The 17411-nt window shown below is 41.2% G+C and overlaps 1 protein-coding gene across 3 annotated transcripts in view; it reads left to right on the top strand.

Annotated features, from left to right (window-relative positions):
- mboat1 (membrane bound O-acyltransferase domain containing 1) overlaps positions 1-17411 on the top strand; it is a 127737-nt gene that overhangs the window by 76917 nt on the left and 33409 nt on the right. For all 3 annotated transcript variants that reach the window (XM_060849880.1, XM_060849879.1, XM_060849881.1), the window contains 3 exons: positions 7580-7634; positions 9888-10071; positions 14052-14244. In XM_060849880.1, coding sequence (XP_060705863.1) covers positions 7580-7634; positions 9888-10071; positions 14052-14244 — 432 coding nt within the window. The remainder of the gene's footprint in view (positions 1-7579; positions 7635-9887; positions 10072-14051; positions 14245-17411) is intronic.

The raw sequence follows: 17411 nt of genomic DNA, 5'->3' as shown, positions 1-17411 counted from the left end.
TCTTATGTGAATTCAGCATAGCTTCCTTGCTGTTGTACTCTACACCTCCCATTAATGAAGGAGTCAGAAAGTGTGGTGCTGGAAAAGAATAGCAGGTCAGGCAGCATCCGAGGAGCAGGAGAGTCGACGTTTTGGGCATTAGCCCTTTATCAGGAATGTGGAAGAAGAAGGGGGCTGAGAAATAAACAGGGGAGTGAAAGAGTGGGGCTAGGAGAAAGGTTGATTGGATGGCAGTAGGTGGATGCAGGTGGAAAGTGATAGTGATAGGTTGATGGGGAGGGTGGAGTGGATAGGTGGGAGAAAAGATAGACAGGTCAGATCAAGAGGGCTGATTGCAGGTTGCTTCTGGGATGAAGGGGTAATGGGGAGCTTTGGAAACTGATGAAGTCAGAGTTGATGTCATGTGGTTGTAGTATCCCGAGGTAGAAGATGAGGTGTTTTCTACCTACCAGCAGGTGGCTTTGATTTGGCGGTGGAGTTGGCCCTGGATTTGCATGTCCTTGGAGGAATGGGAGGGGGAGTTAGCCATAAGGCAATGGGGTTATTTGGTGCATGCAAGCCAGAGATATTCACTGAACCGGTCCACAAGTCGGCACTTGGTCTCCTCGATGTAGAGGAGACCACATCGTGAGCAACGGATGCAATAAATGAGGTGGGAGGATGCATAGCAAAATCTTTGCCAGATTTGAAATGATCCTTTAGGGCCTTGGACGGAGGTGAGGGGATAGGTGTGGGCATAGGTTTTGTGCATCATGTGGTGGCAGGTGAAAGTGCTAGGTGTAGAGATTGGGTTGGTGGGGAACGTGGACCTAACAAGGGAGTCTCCGAGAGAATGGTCTCTGTGAAACACAGATAGGGATGGTGAAGGAAGTATATTTTTGGTGGTGGGGTCTGACTGTAGGTGAAGAAAATGCTAGAGGATAATCCGCTGTATCTGGAAATTCATGGGGTAGAAGGTGACGACCGGGGGTTCTATCCTTGTTGCTGTTGGGGGGGGATGCAATGAGAGGGCAGAGATGTGATGGAGGGCGTTGTTGATCACGTCAGAGGGTAAATTAAAAGAGGACATCTGGGATGACCTGGATTGGAATTGCTCCTTGCAGGAGCAGGTACAATGGAGGTGGAGGAATTGGGAGTAAGGCATCGCATTTTTACAGGAGGAAAAGTGGGGAGTGGTGTAGTCTAGGTTGCTGTGGGAGTTGGGTTTGAAATATGTCTTTGTTGGGTTGGTCGCTGGAAACAGAGATGGAGAGGTGTAGAAGGGGAGGGAGATGTTGGAGATGGTCCATATGAACTTGAGGACAGATGGAAGATGTTAGTGAAGTTGATGGTATGTTCAACCTCCTCGTGGGTGCACGAGGTGGCACCGATACAGTCATCAATGTAACGGAGGACAAAGTGAGAGATGGTACCGGTGTAGTTACAGTATAGCATCGACCTCTGTCACTGAAGCCAGACGCCAACTCGCTTATACCTCCTCCTACCACTCCCTTGAACTAGACTCCAACTCTCTTCACCAAACCATCATCTCCCAGACCATTCACAACCTCATTACCTCAGGGGATCTCCCATCATAGTTCCCCAACCTCACACCGCCCGGATCTGCCTAAAACCTGGGAAACCTCATCCGCTCCAGACTTTCCCTGACCCTGTCCAGAACCAGCTAGACACCATTAACCAGGAGGCCACTACAGCGACCAGTACTGCCATAAATAATGACATCACTTAAACAGAAGCTGCTGTCACAGCTATGGTGGCTGCTGGCCATGCTGCCTCCATGAATGCTGCCGAAAACACTGCTTCCGCGAACACAACCGACCACTTCACTTCTGCCTCCACAGATGCTGCTGAACATGCTACTTTCACCCCCGCTGATATCACTTAGCAGAACACTGCCAACCACGCCATTCCTGTGGCTACTACCTCCATGTACATCACTGAGAATATCACTTCTGCCCCCACAGTTGCCACTTCTGTCCCCACAACTGTAGCCGTGCATGTCAATTCCTCTAATGATATCAACCACGCTGCTTCCACAGTCACCACTGGTCAAGTGACTGCGGGCATCACCAATGATCACAGGACCGCCCCCAATCCAGAGACAGTCTCCACCTCCATTCCCAACGCCAGCTCTAGACAAGGCTCCAGCTCCAAGCCCTGCCAGGTATTCACTATCCCCACCGACCTTCTCCATCAGTCCTCAGTAAAGGTCTTGTCTTCATCTCACTGTGCCCCTTTGTCAAGGTATTCTGTACGTGCTCCGATATTGAATTTTTCTTCCACCACCTCTGCCACTGGGCCTACTTTTTCGATCGTGACTCCCACCCACCCTGCGAAGACCACTTCTTCCATTTCCACTATACCCCATTCTCTCGGACACCCTGACCTGGACTCTTACTCAACCTCCTTTGACCTCTTCATTTCCAACTGCCATTGCAACATTGACCACCTCAACCTGTCCACCCCTCTCACCCACTCCAACCTCTCACCCTTGCAATGCACACCCCTCCACTCCCTCCACTCCAACCCCAACCCCAACCTCGCTAATAAACTAGTTGACAAGGGACGCCACAATGGTAGTGTGAAACACTAACCTCTAGCTTGCTGAAGCCATGAGCCAACTCACGGATACCTCCCCCTAAGTTTCGATCTCTCATCACCAAGACCATCGACAACCTCATCACCTCCGAGGATCTCCCATCTACTGCCTCCAACCTACACCATCCAGTTCTACCTTTTACCTCTTACAAAACTGACTGCCCCAGTCGACCGATTGTCTCTTGTTTGCTCCTGCCCCACTGAACCCATCTCCTCACATCTCAACTCTGTCCTGTCCCCTTTGGTCCACGAACTCCCCACATACATCCAGGACACCACCCACAACTTCCGCTTCCCACATGACTTTTGATTCCCAGGCCCCCAACAGCTCTTTCACCATGGACGTCCAGTTTCTATACACATCCATCCCTCATGATGAAGGCCTAAAAGCCCTCTGTTTCTTCCTCACCTGCCAGCATAACTAGTCCCCAACCACTGCCACACCTCCCCTTTTAACTCGATCCAAGGCCCGAAAGGATCATTTCAAGTCCGGCAGAGATTTTCCTACGGATCCACCCTCATTAACTGCATCCGTTGCTCTCGATGTGGTCGTCTCTGTATCAGGGAGACAGGAGGCCACCACGTGGTGTAGTTCAGGAATCGTCTCTAGGACACATGCACCAAACAACCCCATTGCCCTGTGGCCCGATCACTTCCACTCCCCCTCCCACTCTTCCAAGGACATGCAAATCCTGGGCCACCTCCACTGCCAAATCAAAGCCACCTGCCGACTGGAGGAAGAACACCTTGTGACCCTACAACCACAAAGCATCAACATTAACTTCATCAATTTCCAAATCTTCCTAACCCCCATCTTATCCCAGATCCAACCTGCCAACTCGGCACCGCTCTCTTGACCTGACCTACCTGTCCATCTTTCTTGCCATCTATCCACTTCACCCTTCCCCCTGACCAATCACTGTCATTTCCTACCTGCATCTAGTATAGCCATCCCACCTGTCTTTCTCTCAGTCCCATTCCCACCCCTCTATTTATCTCTCAACCCCCTTCCGCCTCCACATTCCTGATGAAGGGCTAATGTCTGAAACATAGACTCTCCTGCTACTTGGATACTGACTGACATCCTGTGCATTTTCCAGTATCACGCTTTTTGACTCTGACTCCCTAATATCTGCAGTCCTCACTTTCACCTCTATTAATTAAGCCTTGGATACTGTATATTTTACTAACTGTTTGTTTTGAATGCTCTTTGTTTTATACTGCATTTCCATGTTTTTGCTACTACAAATAAAATCACCTCACACTTGTTTGCGTTGAACCTCATCTAAATGTCACTACACCAATTTGGCCATGATAAGTTCTTTCTCACAATCCTTCTCACAATTTACAGGATTCTCTGGTTTTGTCTCATCTGGAAGTTTGGAAATTGTTCCCTGCACATCAAGATCTGGATCATTAATGTACATCAGGACCAGGATCCCAAAACTGACCCCTGGGGAACTGGACTTCAAATTTTCCTTCAGGCAGAACATTATCTATTCACCATTACCTTTTTGTTTTCTATCCCTCAGCCAATTCTGCATCCAGCTTACTACTGTCTTGTTTACTCCATAACCTATAATGTTTCTCACAAGACTTCTGCGGGGCATCGTTGCAGGCAAGGCCAGTGATGGTGAAGTGATGAATATTGGGAATGTGCAAGAGAAGATAATTGGATAAGTGCAGTGATCTCATTGGTTATCGGGCTGGAGAAGGCACCAGAGATTGGAGAAAATCTGAATACAAGGGAACTTTAGATATATTTTAATTTTGAAGAAATAAAGGAGGAGGCTAGTCAGGAAATTGAGATAAATATGTAAGGTCTGTTTTAAATTATAACTTTTGGTTGGAGCAGCAATAGTGCATGTGTTCAGTGTTTACTGGCTCATGTTGAAAAAAGCATGGATTGCGTTTTTAGGCTGTGGCTCCAAGCAACAGATTCCCAAAGTCAGGTCTTATTTCATTTTTGGCTGACTACAGTGGTAAACTTATTTCTTATTGTTCTTTATTTTCTATTTGTCACTGATTTATGACTCGAGGGTTTTTGTAATGTGGGCAACTTAGTAATTTAACATTTAAAATATGGCACACCATGTGTGCATATTATGAATCACGAAGGTTTCTTTTAAATGAGGACTTCGTTTCTCTTTTGTAAAATGCTATGAAACTTGTGTAACCTGAAAAACAGGCTGCTACTGGCTCAAAAGAGAGTTTTAAAACCCAGTAGGAATATTGCCCTCATGCAAACTCTGGGTCAGAGGGTTAACCAGTCTGTTCTTCATTGCGTACTGCTCCCCCATGATTAATTAACCAAGACAACTTTAATGCTAAGTCATCTGCCCTTCTCCAAAGGGCACCCAGGCTATTCAAAAAATGCACAAACTTCAAACCTGCTCCTGCCAGGTGTAAACTGTGCACGTAGTGTTCCAGACATGAGACTGAAATCTGACACGAGTAGAGGCAATTGCTAATTTATAGAGCAGCTCCCTCCTATATCTTTCCCATTCCAAAGTGTGCACATATGGGAAATGTATTTGGGAGCAGAACTTCTGATTTTCCGGTATGACCTTTATTTTGTAACAATTGAGAAACCTACCATTCTTGTGAAAATCCAGGTCCACATTTCAACTTTTCCTTTAAAAGGAAGCCTACCTGCCTGAAATGTCGACACTTTTGCTCCTTGGATGCTGCCTGACCTGCTACGCCTTTTCCAGTGCCACGCTTCATCAACTCTGATTTCTTCACCATCTGCCGTCCACACTGTCTCCTAGTTTTATAGATTAGATTACTTACAGTGTGGAAACAGGCCCTTCGGCCCAACAAGTCCACACCGACCCGCCGAAGCGCAACCCACCCGTGCCCTTACATTTACCCCTTACCTAACACTACGGGCAATTTAGCATGGCCAATTCACCTGACCCGCACATCTTTGTGACTGTGGGAGGAAACCGGAGCACCCGGAGGAAACCCACGCAGACACGGGGAGAACGTGCAAACTCCACACAGTCAGTCGCCTGAGGCGGGAATTGAACCCGGGCCTCTGGCACTGTGAGGCAGCAGTGCTAACCACTGTGCCACCGTGCTGCCTCTTGCCTTTTTACTTGTGCTATTTCAGCCTACACCTTGAAATTAAATTCCTAAACTAATAATGTATTTAAAATGCATGATCCATGACCTAGCTACTCCCAACATATTTTAGTAATGTAACTGTTCATGGTTAAGTAGCTGGCAATGAAAATCTGAGATAGTGTGGAGCATTTAAGGATGAATGAGAGATTTGAGTTGTTGGTAAAATATGGCAGTTGAAGATGCATTTACTGACCTTGATCAATTGTGTGAGCTTATTCAATTTCTTTCAATCAGATTCACTGGACTGGAGTGCCTGTATTGATTCTGATGGGTATATGCTCCCCGTGACATTCTCGGTCTCTGTCTTGTAGATGTGCTGGCCTATTTTGGTGGAGAACCTCTTTCTTTTAATCCACTTCCAATGCTGAGGCTTCCAGTATTGCATCTGAGAAGCTAAAAGAATATGGTCTGCACTGTTATCTCATTTTTACTCTTGTAGGTCTGACACTTCTCCCCAGAGACTTCCAGCACCTGTTTCAGGCTAAATGCTCCCATTTGAAAGATGCAGGCTGGCTCCAAGTAGTGTAAGTCCGCTCTCAGCAACATTTGAAATTGACTTGAACCTGTGTCCTCAAAGCATTAGCCTGAGCCTTTGATTTACTAGTCCAGTGACATTACCACCATGTCAGTGCCTCCCCATGTTGTTAAAGGACCATCAGTAAAAGCGTTGAAAATGAAGCTTGTGGTCTGCTTCTGAAAATGCTGAAACTTTAGGCTGTTTGTATGTTTGCTGAGGTGGGAAAAGGGTGGTAAAATAACTAAGACTGAGAACTCCTTGTATGGGAATTATTGGCATGAAATCTTATTCTATTACATAGTAGCCCAGTCTTCAATTCCTTTATTGTTGTGTTCCTGACTGTTTTCTTGCACTCTTTTACATTTAAGTCTTGACCTTTTTTCTCTCTTCAGATTTTGTGAAAACATTGCTGTTCATATTGTGTTGAATTTTGTGATATATAAATATAATGTGGAGGTGTCAGTGCTGGACTGGGCGGACAAAGTTAAAAATCACACAACAGATGGTTACAGTCCAACAGGTTTATTATAGCAAAATCTTTTGCTATAAGTTCTGTGTCTTATGATCCTGTTCCACGTCTATCTGATGAAGGCACAGCACTCCGAAAGCTAGTGCTTCCAAATAAACCTGTTGGATTATAACCTGGTGTTGTGTGATTTTTAACTATAGATAAATACACAAAAGTAATATGCATACAACAGCCAAAATCACTGTAAAAATAATTGCCCATTTAAAGATTAACTTTAATTTTTTAAAATTAGCTGCTATACAGTAACTTATTAAGAATCATTTTATTTCAAGCAGCTTAACTGTATGCAGTGATATATCTGGTCAGTAAAACTAGTAGATTCAAGCATTGTGTTACAAAGATTATTTGTGTGCAAGAAGAGCTGTTTTAAAGCATGTTTAAGCAAAGTTATAACTCCAATGTTGTTTTAGTTCAAATGTTAAGGTGACACTTTGTTCTAGAGCAAGGGTAAACACATCTTGGCCTATTAGGAAATCTTAATTTACTTGGCACACAATTAATACAGTTGACCAATGACTATACTCCACTGTCAGGGAAAATGAAAGATTTGTTGTTGGGAAGTTGGGTAACCCAGGTGAGGAGCCTCTGTTCGAGGTAGGGGATATTTGAATTCTGTATGTGTACCTGTCACTTTTAATCATTTAAGCTTTGATGACTAGTATTTGTATGAGTTCTGCATCACTGTTAATGGAATATAAAGCAATTTTATAGGAGTTACTGGTTGTGTTCGCACTCTAGTTTTAACAGTATAGACGTACTCTTCACTTATGTTATGTATTGGTCACTTTTTTTCTAATTTTCAATAGGGCTGGGACGTAAAGAGGAAGAACTTACTGTTGAACAACGCCGTCTTGCTGTTAGGTAGGTTAACGAAACCCACAGTTGACTTTCCTTCTATGTATTTATATGTTAAAAGTTACTTCTAAGTTAATACGTCATAATTTTTTTCTTAATGATTTACGAAATGTAGTCAGACCACTGAGAGTACATTGTAAATGGAATACGGTGTATTTTGAGAAGTTATGGGGCTTTCCATTTACTTAGAAAATATGAATTAGAGTCATGATGGCACATATATGTATTTTATAAAAGAAATGAAAGAAAATGCGTTGTATGTTATATTAATGTTTCTCAAACAATAGGTCACAGCATAAAGTTGTGCCGGATGACTGTTGTGATATACCTTTCTCAGGAGACGGGCCTTAAACTATTACCAGTCATAACTGATCTTGGCAGGGTATGATATAATCCCATATCATGCAGTCAGTCTGAAAACAGCAGTGTTTGAAGTCAAACAGGTGCCTCACAGCCTCTTCATGAATATTATGTGCATATCATCTTACCTTAAAATAAAGAACTCACATGAATGTTCCTTGTGAATAATTGCACTTTTTAATGTCAATGTAGCAATTTAACAAAGACAAGTTGCTTTCCTTTTATTGTCATTTCCAGCTCCCTTCCTCTTAACACAAGATGAAATGTTAGGAGATCCATAACCCGAAGTAACATAAACCTTCATGGCTTAAAGAATGACATTGATAGACTGGGCTGAGAGCAAATGTTTTCTTGCCTTTACGTGTGGAAATTAGTATGGGATTGAGGGAGAGATGAGCGAAAACAAAATTAAATCAATATCATTTTAGATGTTCTGGAACTTTCCCTTTTTCTCCTCCTTTGGCTTTCCCTGCGCCTTACTTTTGTTATAATGGGGACAAAGTACTGATCACAGAGCACTGCCACACAAGTTGTGTGAAATTTGGTTTGTTGTTTTTGATTGCACGTTTCCATTTTTGGTTTTCCCATCCCCACACACTTTGAGACGTTGTTTCTTCCCTCCTGGACTGGATTGGATGAGCTTGGGTCTTTATCTTTTATTGTAATCATCCATGGAATCCAAGTTTCTTTGAATCTTTGCAATCTATGAGAGTGTCACTGGCTAGGCCAACATTTACTACCCATCCCTAATTGCCCCAGAAGGTGGTAGTAAGCTGCCTTCTCGAATCACTGCAGTCCCTGGGCTGTAGGGACACCCTACTGTCCTGTTAAGAAGGGACGTTCAGGATTTTGAGCCAATGATGTTGAAGGAATGGTCATTATATTTCCAAGTCCGGATGGTGTGTGGCTAGGAAGGGAATTTGCAGGTGATGGTGCTCCTTTGCATCTGTTGCCCTTATTGTTCTAGGTGACAGAGATCACAGATTTGGAAGGGGAAAAGGTGGTGTGTAACATTGTGATGTTGCATCAAGTGTTTAATTGTCTCATTCTTCAATTTTTCCTTGCTCACTTTGTTATTTTCTGTTTTGGTTTGGTTCTCCTTATGTCTGTGTGACCAAGGTGACTTAAGTTTATCCTGTGACTTATGCCAGTGTTAAAATTATGTCTGCTGGGAAGAATTGAAAATACTGCTTGCTTGATGTCCAGCTTCACTTCTTGTTTTGCAACAGTGGAGCAAGAAATAGACCTAATATGTTGGAGGTTAAAGGACTTTCATTAGAACTGATATAAAAAAAAATTGCAATCTGTGAGAGTGCTACTGGCTAGGCCAGCATTTGTTGCCAGTTTACTGAATGTTTTTGAAGCAAATTCAGATCTGGGGAGAAACATTTGGGAGTGGTGTCAAGCAAAAACAAAAACAAAGTAACTTGCTTCCTAACCTCTCACCAGTCTTTACAATGCCATTTGCTCAATGTGATATCATAAAATGGCACAGCACACTGGATGCAGCAAAGGCTGAGAGTCCTGAAAACATCCTGAGGATATCTCAAGATTGTGCTCCAGAATTAGCTGCATCTCTAGCCACTTTGGAAGACTGACAGATTGTATCCTATCCGTAAAAAACTAAACAAGTCCAATCGGCCAGTTACTGCCCCATCAGCTTACCCTCAGTTGTTTTGACTTTTACCCATCTCCACATCCTACATTGTACCAAACTAAACATTAAACCAAGGATTTTATTTCAGATGGATTATATAACACCTGCTTGCCATCCCTTCTTTCTTTGAAGGACAAACAAGATTTGTGCCCAGGATTGAATATGTACTTTTTAAACTCTCTTTTATGCCTATTGTTTGCTACAGTGCACCTATTGTGATGCTTTCTTGTTTATATTTACAGCTCAAGGCCTACTTTACTAGAGTATTGCAGCTATCACCTGAATTTTCTAGGTATTTTGGCTGGACCTGCCAGCAATTACAAGGACTATATTGCGTTTATTGAAGGAAACCATATAGACATGAAACTAATAGAAGAACATTGGAAGCAAAAAGGCTTTAGCAAGTTTCCTGATCCTTCCCCATTGGTATGTATACAATGACAATAATTATATTCATGGTGTATTGCTGGTAAAGAAACTAAATTATAACCAAGTTGCAAAATGGACTTTTGGGAACTAGTTTGCAATGATTTAGGTACTGGACTTTCACTTCTGGGACTAGTGTGTAGATTCAATCAAAACTGACTGGATAGAAGACTATTCTATTTGCGGGCTGTGAGGATCCTATGTCAAGTAAGTGAGAGAAATCTCAATTCCGTGTTTATTATCCAAAAGTCGACAGTTTAAGGCAGTCCCTAAATTTCTGTAAATTTAAACAAATCATTGATATGGGAAATGGAAAATGTCACTGCTGTTGCAGTAAGAGATATTCAAATAAAATTGAGGCGCTTAATCCATGTTGGGGGCCTAAGTGAAAAATATTGCAGTCTGTAACATTAATATCCCACTTGAATGGACATAGACCAACAAAAGCACACATGCACATACACTGTGTTGAAATGCTGTTAAAGAGAAAATCGGTAATATAAAGGGCAAATGTATGTTAAAGTATTAATATCAGTTCTGACCAAGAATACAATAATAATTTCCTTTTTGGGAAAAAGGTTTAGCTTTTTCACAAGTTGCATTGTAATTTCCAAGGGAAGTGCAATCCGTGATGGTCTAATTCATCTTTTATAATTTCCCACTTAACTGCTCCAATATCTTCCTCCTTCCTCTCTCCATAACTTTCTGGACCTCTGTAACCCTCTAAAATTGCTCTGTGGCTGCAATTCAAACTTCATGTACGTTCTCCCATTTGGTAGCTGTGCCTTCACCTGTGTTTGCCTGTACTTGTAATTGTCTCCCTCCCCCTCACCACATCTCTTATTCAAAGGAAAAAAAAGTGGTTGTGCTTATTGGAGTACATTTCTCTCAGTTATGTGCCGGTAGGGGGCACCAGTGCTCCTTAGGGAAGGAAACAGCTGTCTTCACCTGGCCTGGCCTACATGTAATTCCAGATGCACGGACATGTGGTTGTCTCACAATTGTAATCTGGGGCAATTAAGGACAAGCAATAAATGCTGGCCCAGCCAGTGCCACACATCCTGTGAATGAATTAAAAGAAAAGTCCCAGGACATTGATCTGGTACAATGAGCTTATCCCAACCACTTTCAGCTGCTTCACTGATGATCGTCGTAAAGTCATAGGTGAGTCATGATGACACCTAAGTCAGACTGGAGTATTTCAGAGGAAATAAAAAGAGGATACAATGCAAAATCAAAATGTTCAGTCATCAATGTTTAAGATTGCAACATGTTAAGATTCTCCCGTTAGGATTGTGGTTGTACAGTATTCCCCTGAACTTTCTTTGATACTTTACCACTGTGTTAAAACAGTCTCAGATTAAGGGTGGCAGAAACCCCATACAATGAGTCGGCAGGCAGAAAATCCCATTATGTAACTCTGTGTGCTGGAACACCAGCATCTTAATGAGTCGGTGTGGATCCATCAATGGGCCAAATTCATGCCTTGACTGTCTTGTCATTTAAAACTGGAAATATTGCAGATTAGAGCAAAATAATGCTGATACTGTAAATCTGCTACAAAACCACAAAAGTGCTGGAAAATTCATAACAGATCTAACAGCATTGTGGAGAGAGATAAATAGTTAATATTTCAAATGCAATATGAGTGTTCTTCAGAGGAGTCTCTTCTGAAGAGTTGTAGATAGCTATGTGCCTAAGTCAGAAACAAAAATGGTAAAATTTCGATTTAAAGTTTTTTTTTGACCTAACCAGCATGCAGGATGTCAGTGTTTTATTAAAGTTATTCATGGAATGTTGGCATTGATGGTGAGAGCAGCATTTATTACCCATTTCTACTTGACTTGGAGAAGATAATGGTGAACTGTCTCCTTGAGCTGCTACAGCCCTTGGGTTGTAAGGATAACCACAGTACTGTTCGTAAGGGAGTTCCAGGATTTTGACCTATTGGCACTGATGGAATGATGATATCATTCCAAGAAAGGATGGTGTGTGACTTGGAGGGGAACTTGCACGTTCCCGTTTATCTGCTGCCTTGTTGTTCTCAGTGATTGAGGTTATGCTTTCTAGATGGTGGACGGGTACTGGGGAGACAAGAAGGGGGTTACCAAAGAATTCTTAGCATTTTAACTACTCCTGTAGCCAGAGAAATTATAGGGTAGGCCAAGTTCAGTTTCTGATCAGTGATAACTGCCATATGTTGATGATTGAGGATTCAAGGATGGTAATTCCATTGAAGATATAGGGGTGATGTTTAGTTTCTCTCAAGTTGGCAGTCGTGTTGCCTGGATGTTACTTGCCACTTATCAGCCCAAGCCTGGATGCTATCCAGTTCTTGTTGAATATGGACATGACTGGTTTATTATCTGAGGAGTCACGAATGATGCTGAACATTGCACGATCGTCAGCAAACATTTCAACTTCGGACCTTGTGATGGAGGAAAGATCATCGATGAAGCAGTTGAAAGTGGTTGAAGTTAGGGAATAACCTAGAGGAACTCCTTGGATTGGGATAATTGAATTCTAACATTTACGACCATCTTCTTTGTGCTTGGTGTGACTGCAGCCAGTGGATAGTTTTCTCACAGTTCCTACTTACGCCAGTCTTGCAAGGGCTGCTATGTTTATCAGACATAGGTCCCTGCCAGAGCTTTGAAGAAGCTATCCAATTTGTTTCAGTTCTATGCTTTTTATCCCCTTGGTTCTGTTTTCTTTTCTTTATCATTCCCTACCAAAAGCATTTTATCTGCTTTCAATATCATTTCAGGCAATCCATTCCACATCATCATTTTTGAAAAATGTACAGTCAGTTCTGCTATAATGCAGTAGTTTCGCTCTCGTACAATCCTTTGTTGTAAGAAAATCGTGTTATAGCAGTATCATTTAAACTAATGGGGCCGGAATCACATTATAAGTAATACAAGCTTTAAAAATTTGTGCTTTAGAAGCTCTGTACCCAGTTAATCAGTTGCGTTACAATGAATTAACATTGAAGAAGTGTGCGTTTTAGCAGAACAACATGGATGCTTTTTATGTTTCTGTCTTCCATGAAGTGTAAAATTTTAAGCTATGCATTGTACAAAGCAAGTGCAGGCTGAACCCTTGCTGCCCTGCCTTCTCCCTTAGTACTTGTATTTTGGTCCGGGAATATATCATATTTAAAACTCTTGAAGTGATTCTCTGATGAATTTTTAAAAAAGTTGGTAAGTTTCCAACATCTGCCATCCTGCTATTCAAGTTTGTAATGCTATACACAGGTTAGTTCAGATCGATAGATTTGTCCTGTGCTTGGGCTGAGAGGAACCTTGCAGCATGTAACGTGTGGCAACTTTTCATTAGTCTTTCAAAACAGCATGCTGTGAATAATGGAAATTTAAAATCAAAATGAAATATTTTTTAATATTTGTCAGGCAGCGTGTGGATTAGTGTTCTGATGAAAGGTCATCATGATCTGAAATGTTAACTTTGTTTCTCTCCACAGATGCTGCCTCACCTCCTGAGTTGTTCTTAGTAAATTTTGATTTTAAATAATTAGGCTTGGTTAGATTGCAGCCAAGATCATACAGGTGAACGTGCAGTCTACTAACATGCTTTCCCAATCTTTTTTCAACTGTTAGGATAGAAAACAAATTTCCCAACTCAAATTACCCACCAAGGCAGAAAAATCCAGCCAGTGTGTCCCAACAGTGGCCTTTCATCAGAACGTATTTAATTCTTGATAAACAAATGAATATAAGAAGTATTGTGCTTTACTGAGTAATCAATAAATGCTCAGCACTCTTTTGAGCATGTATTTTTTCCAGGTTTCATTAACCACTCGAATATTGTTGTTATTGATATGAAACTACTTAATTCGTATTTCGTTATGTTATAAATCACTTTTGTCCTGTTGTCCTATATTCTGGATATTTTGTTGTTGTTGCAGTGTTGTCAAATATCTAAACATCATATATTTTGTGGGGTTTGTTTAATTTTTCTAGAGAGCTGTAGCAAACAAAATGGTTATCACCTTTGTATGTCTAGTTTGGTTCACACTCATTACGAAGAACTTCCCAATCTCCTACAATGTGGATGACAAGTTTATAAGTGAAGCATCATTCTTCAGGAAGCTATGTTATCTGTTTCTCTCAGTCCACGCATCCAGACCCAAGTATTACTTTGCATGGACTTTAGGTAAAGTAATTTGCTATGTCTTCTTAATTGTACATTAGTGCCATATTTTGCATTTTATGGTTTAAATTAAACTTTATGAATTAGAGTCATGATGTTTTAATTAATGAGCCATAAAGGAACAATTCATACTCAGAACATATTAAAATAATAAATGATTTTATGAACATTGTTAATTTTACTTTTGGCTTGTTTGAACCCATTAGATATTTGACCTTTTTGTTCATGGGTGACAGATTTGATTAATGTTGGGAAAATTTGATTTGAAAGATTTGCATAAATAATTTCTGTGTTCCTGGAGAAGCCTCACTGCCCCAATCTGTAAATGCTTTCAATTTTGACAAAAATGTTTTGAGAAGAGACAATGAGATTACTGTGATAGGCATTGCTATTCATTTTCTTTCTGTTTCTCCTTTCTTGGGTGTTATCTTTCTAACATTGATAATGCAGAATTTCTGGTTATGTGAGTGTTTTTTTTTCAAAGAGTAAACAGTAAAGCTTGGAGCATGAAATTTATAGTAAATTACAAATATCTTTTGATGATCTTCAATTGCAGCCTAGCCTTTGCTTGTTTAGCAGGTAACTATCATACGTGTATGCCACCATAGTGAATACTAATGAGCAATATCATGAAAAATCTAAATTATCAGAAATGTATTTGGATGTGTTTCTGATGCTTCATGTTCCACATATTGTTACTATATTTCTGGATCACGTTTTGACCAGTTATTTCCTCCCGGCTTCTGTGAAAATCATTCCAGCAATTGAAAGTATACTTTATTGCTGTGTAAAGTCATCTTTCAAGCTCAAATATGACTGTAGATTTTAAAGCAGCAGAATAATATGTTGTCTGCAAAATGGTACAATGTGCCTGTCATAGAAAAGAAACCCTCAGATTTACTGCGAGTAAAATGATGTTAAACTGTTGAATCCACTATACTGTGCATAAAACACAGACAAATCACATCTAATCATTTATTTGAAGCATTATTAAAGAAGGAATCTGTTGAATTTCAAATCAAGCCTTACTCTGTTTCAATTTGGCTCATAACCTTAAATACCCAGAAAGTTGAAGACTGCTACTTTAATTCTCTTGTCCATGTAAAACTAGGTCACCATGTCACATGTTGCTTCAGTTATTATTTTGGGTTTCTTGGGTCTTGGAGGAGTGAAAATTAGAATGCTGCTGTTTTTCAAAGCAGAAGATGGTGAACTTGACAGCATTTTTCAGAAAGCCTGTTTCCATTTCAAAACTAGGAGGACCGCCTCTCAATGATTCAAAACTTTAAAGTGGAAGGTGTTGAGATGCCAAGTTAGGTAGCCAAATTGGAAATTATAAAACTGTCCTGAGTGTGTGTGTCTGTGTCTTTCTGTGTTGCTATCATTGTGAATATGTGTGCTGCATCAGACTACCTATCGTGTTTTTTTTAAAATCTGGATAATAATTTGATTAGATCCTAAGATGTTTATTGAATATTATAAGAAGAGGCCTCTGTCTCTGTCTCTTTCATAAAGGAAGCTCTTATGCCAATCACAAACAGTAGGGACTGCTATCTCTGCGGAGGATTTGCCTCTTGTACAAGCATTGAAGCAAGGCCTTGCTAACCCAGATTTGGAGTGGGAAGTGGGAATTGACCTGCTGACTCATTTGTCTGACAGTTAAACAGGATGCTCTAGGAAAGGGTGAGTCACAACTTGATTTCAGGGGCTTCTGATGGAAAAAAGGAGGAATTACCATGAATGTATCTCTTCTCAACTGAAAATTGAATAAATGATTAGCAGAATCTTCTAAGAAATAGGTATATTAAAAGGTATTTGAGGAGGTTGGGAGCCTACAGATGGATTTGGATAGGTTAGGAGAGTGGGCAAAGTGGCAAATGGAATATAATGTGGGAAAATGTGAGGTCATGCACTGTGGTAGGAAGAATAGAAGCAAGGCGAAAGTGAGGACTGTAGATGCTGGAGATTAGAAACAAGAGTGTGGTGCTGGAAAGGCACAGAAGGATAGGCAGCATCTGAAGAGCAGGAAAATCAATCTTTCAGGCAAAAGCCCTTCATCAGGAAGGACTATTTTCTAAATGGGGAGAAAATTCAGTAGTCTGAAGTGCAAAGAGACTAGGAAGTTCTAGTCCAGGATTCTCTCAAAGTAAACTTGCAGATTGAGTCAGTAGTTCGGAAGACGAATTCAATGTTGGCATTTACTTTGAGAGGACTTGAATATAAAAACAGGAATGTACTTCTGAGGCTCTTTAAGGCAGTCTTAGGCCCCATATCTCAGGAAGGACATACTGGTCCTGTTCAGAGGAGGTTCATGAGATTGGCCGGTAATGAAAAGCTTAACATATGAGGAACATTTGAGGACCCTGGGTCAAGATAATCGACAGAGTTTTGAAGGATGGGGAGGAAGGGGGATCTAATTGAAACGTATAGAATATTCAGTGGCCTGGACAGAATGGATGTTAGGAAGATGTTGCCATTGATAGGAAAGATTAGGACCCAAGGGCAAAGCCTTCGGGTGAAGGGAAGACCTTTTAGAATGGAGATAAGGAGAAACTTGTTTAGGCAGAGAGTGAGCAATCTATAGAATTCACCGCCACAGAACGCTGTGGAGCAAAGATCGGGGATCAAGGTTAACAGGGAGAAAGGGTTGAGAAATTTACCAGCCATGATTGACTGGCAGAGCAGACTCGATGGATTGAATGGCCTAATTTCTGCTCCTATGCGTTATGGTCTAAATAGGTTCTTGAAAGGAAAAAGCAATACTTCAGATGGAAAGAAAGCTTTTGAAGTGAACCAATGCTAGCTGCTTAACACCTCCAAAAGAGTAAAGAAAACTGAATAAAGCCCCCCTTCTAATCCTTGCCAAGGATCACAAAGGCAAACAGCAAAGGGAGAAAACTACTTTAGCAAATGGACAAGAGACTAGCACACACAAGAGACTTTCTCTTTGGTGTGAAGACCATCTTCATCTGTCCCTTTAGCTAATCTGGGAGTGATAAGCCATTTTGAAGAGATTGTGACCATTGGCCACTGAGATCAGCATCACCCTCTTCTATTTCAGGACCAGTAAACCACACACAACTGTCTCAGGCCATATGAGTTTTTTGCCCATTTTATATTTATCATATTAAACTGTTGCTTCTTAATATACTTAATGTAATACCTTAAAA

Source organism: Hemiscyllium ocellatum, chromosome 34 (genome assembly GCF_020745735.1).
Source record: "Hemiscyllium ocellatum isolate sHemOce1 chromosome 34, sHemOce1.pat.X.cur, whole genome shotgun sequence".
NCBI lineage: Eukaryota > Metazoa > Chordata > Chondrichthyes > Orectolobiformes > Hemiscylliidae > Hemiscyllium > Hemiscyllium ocellatum.
Note: the sequence above shows the minus strand (reverse complement) of the source record. Positions and strands in the feature narration are given on the sequence as shown.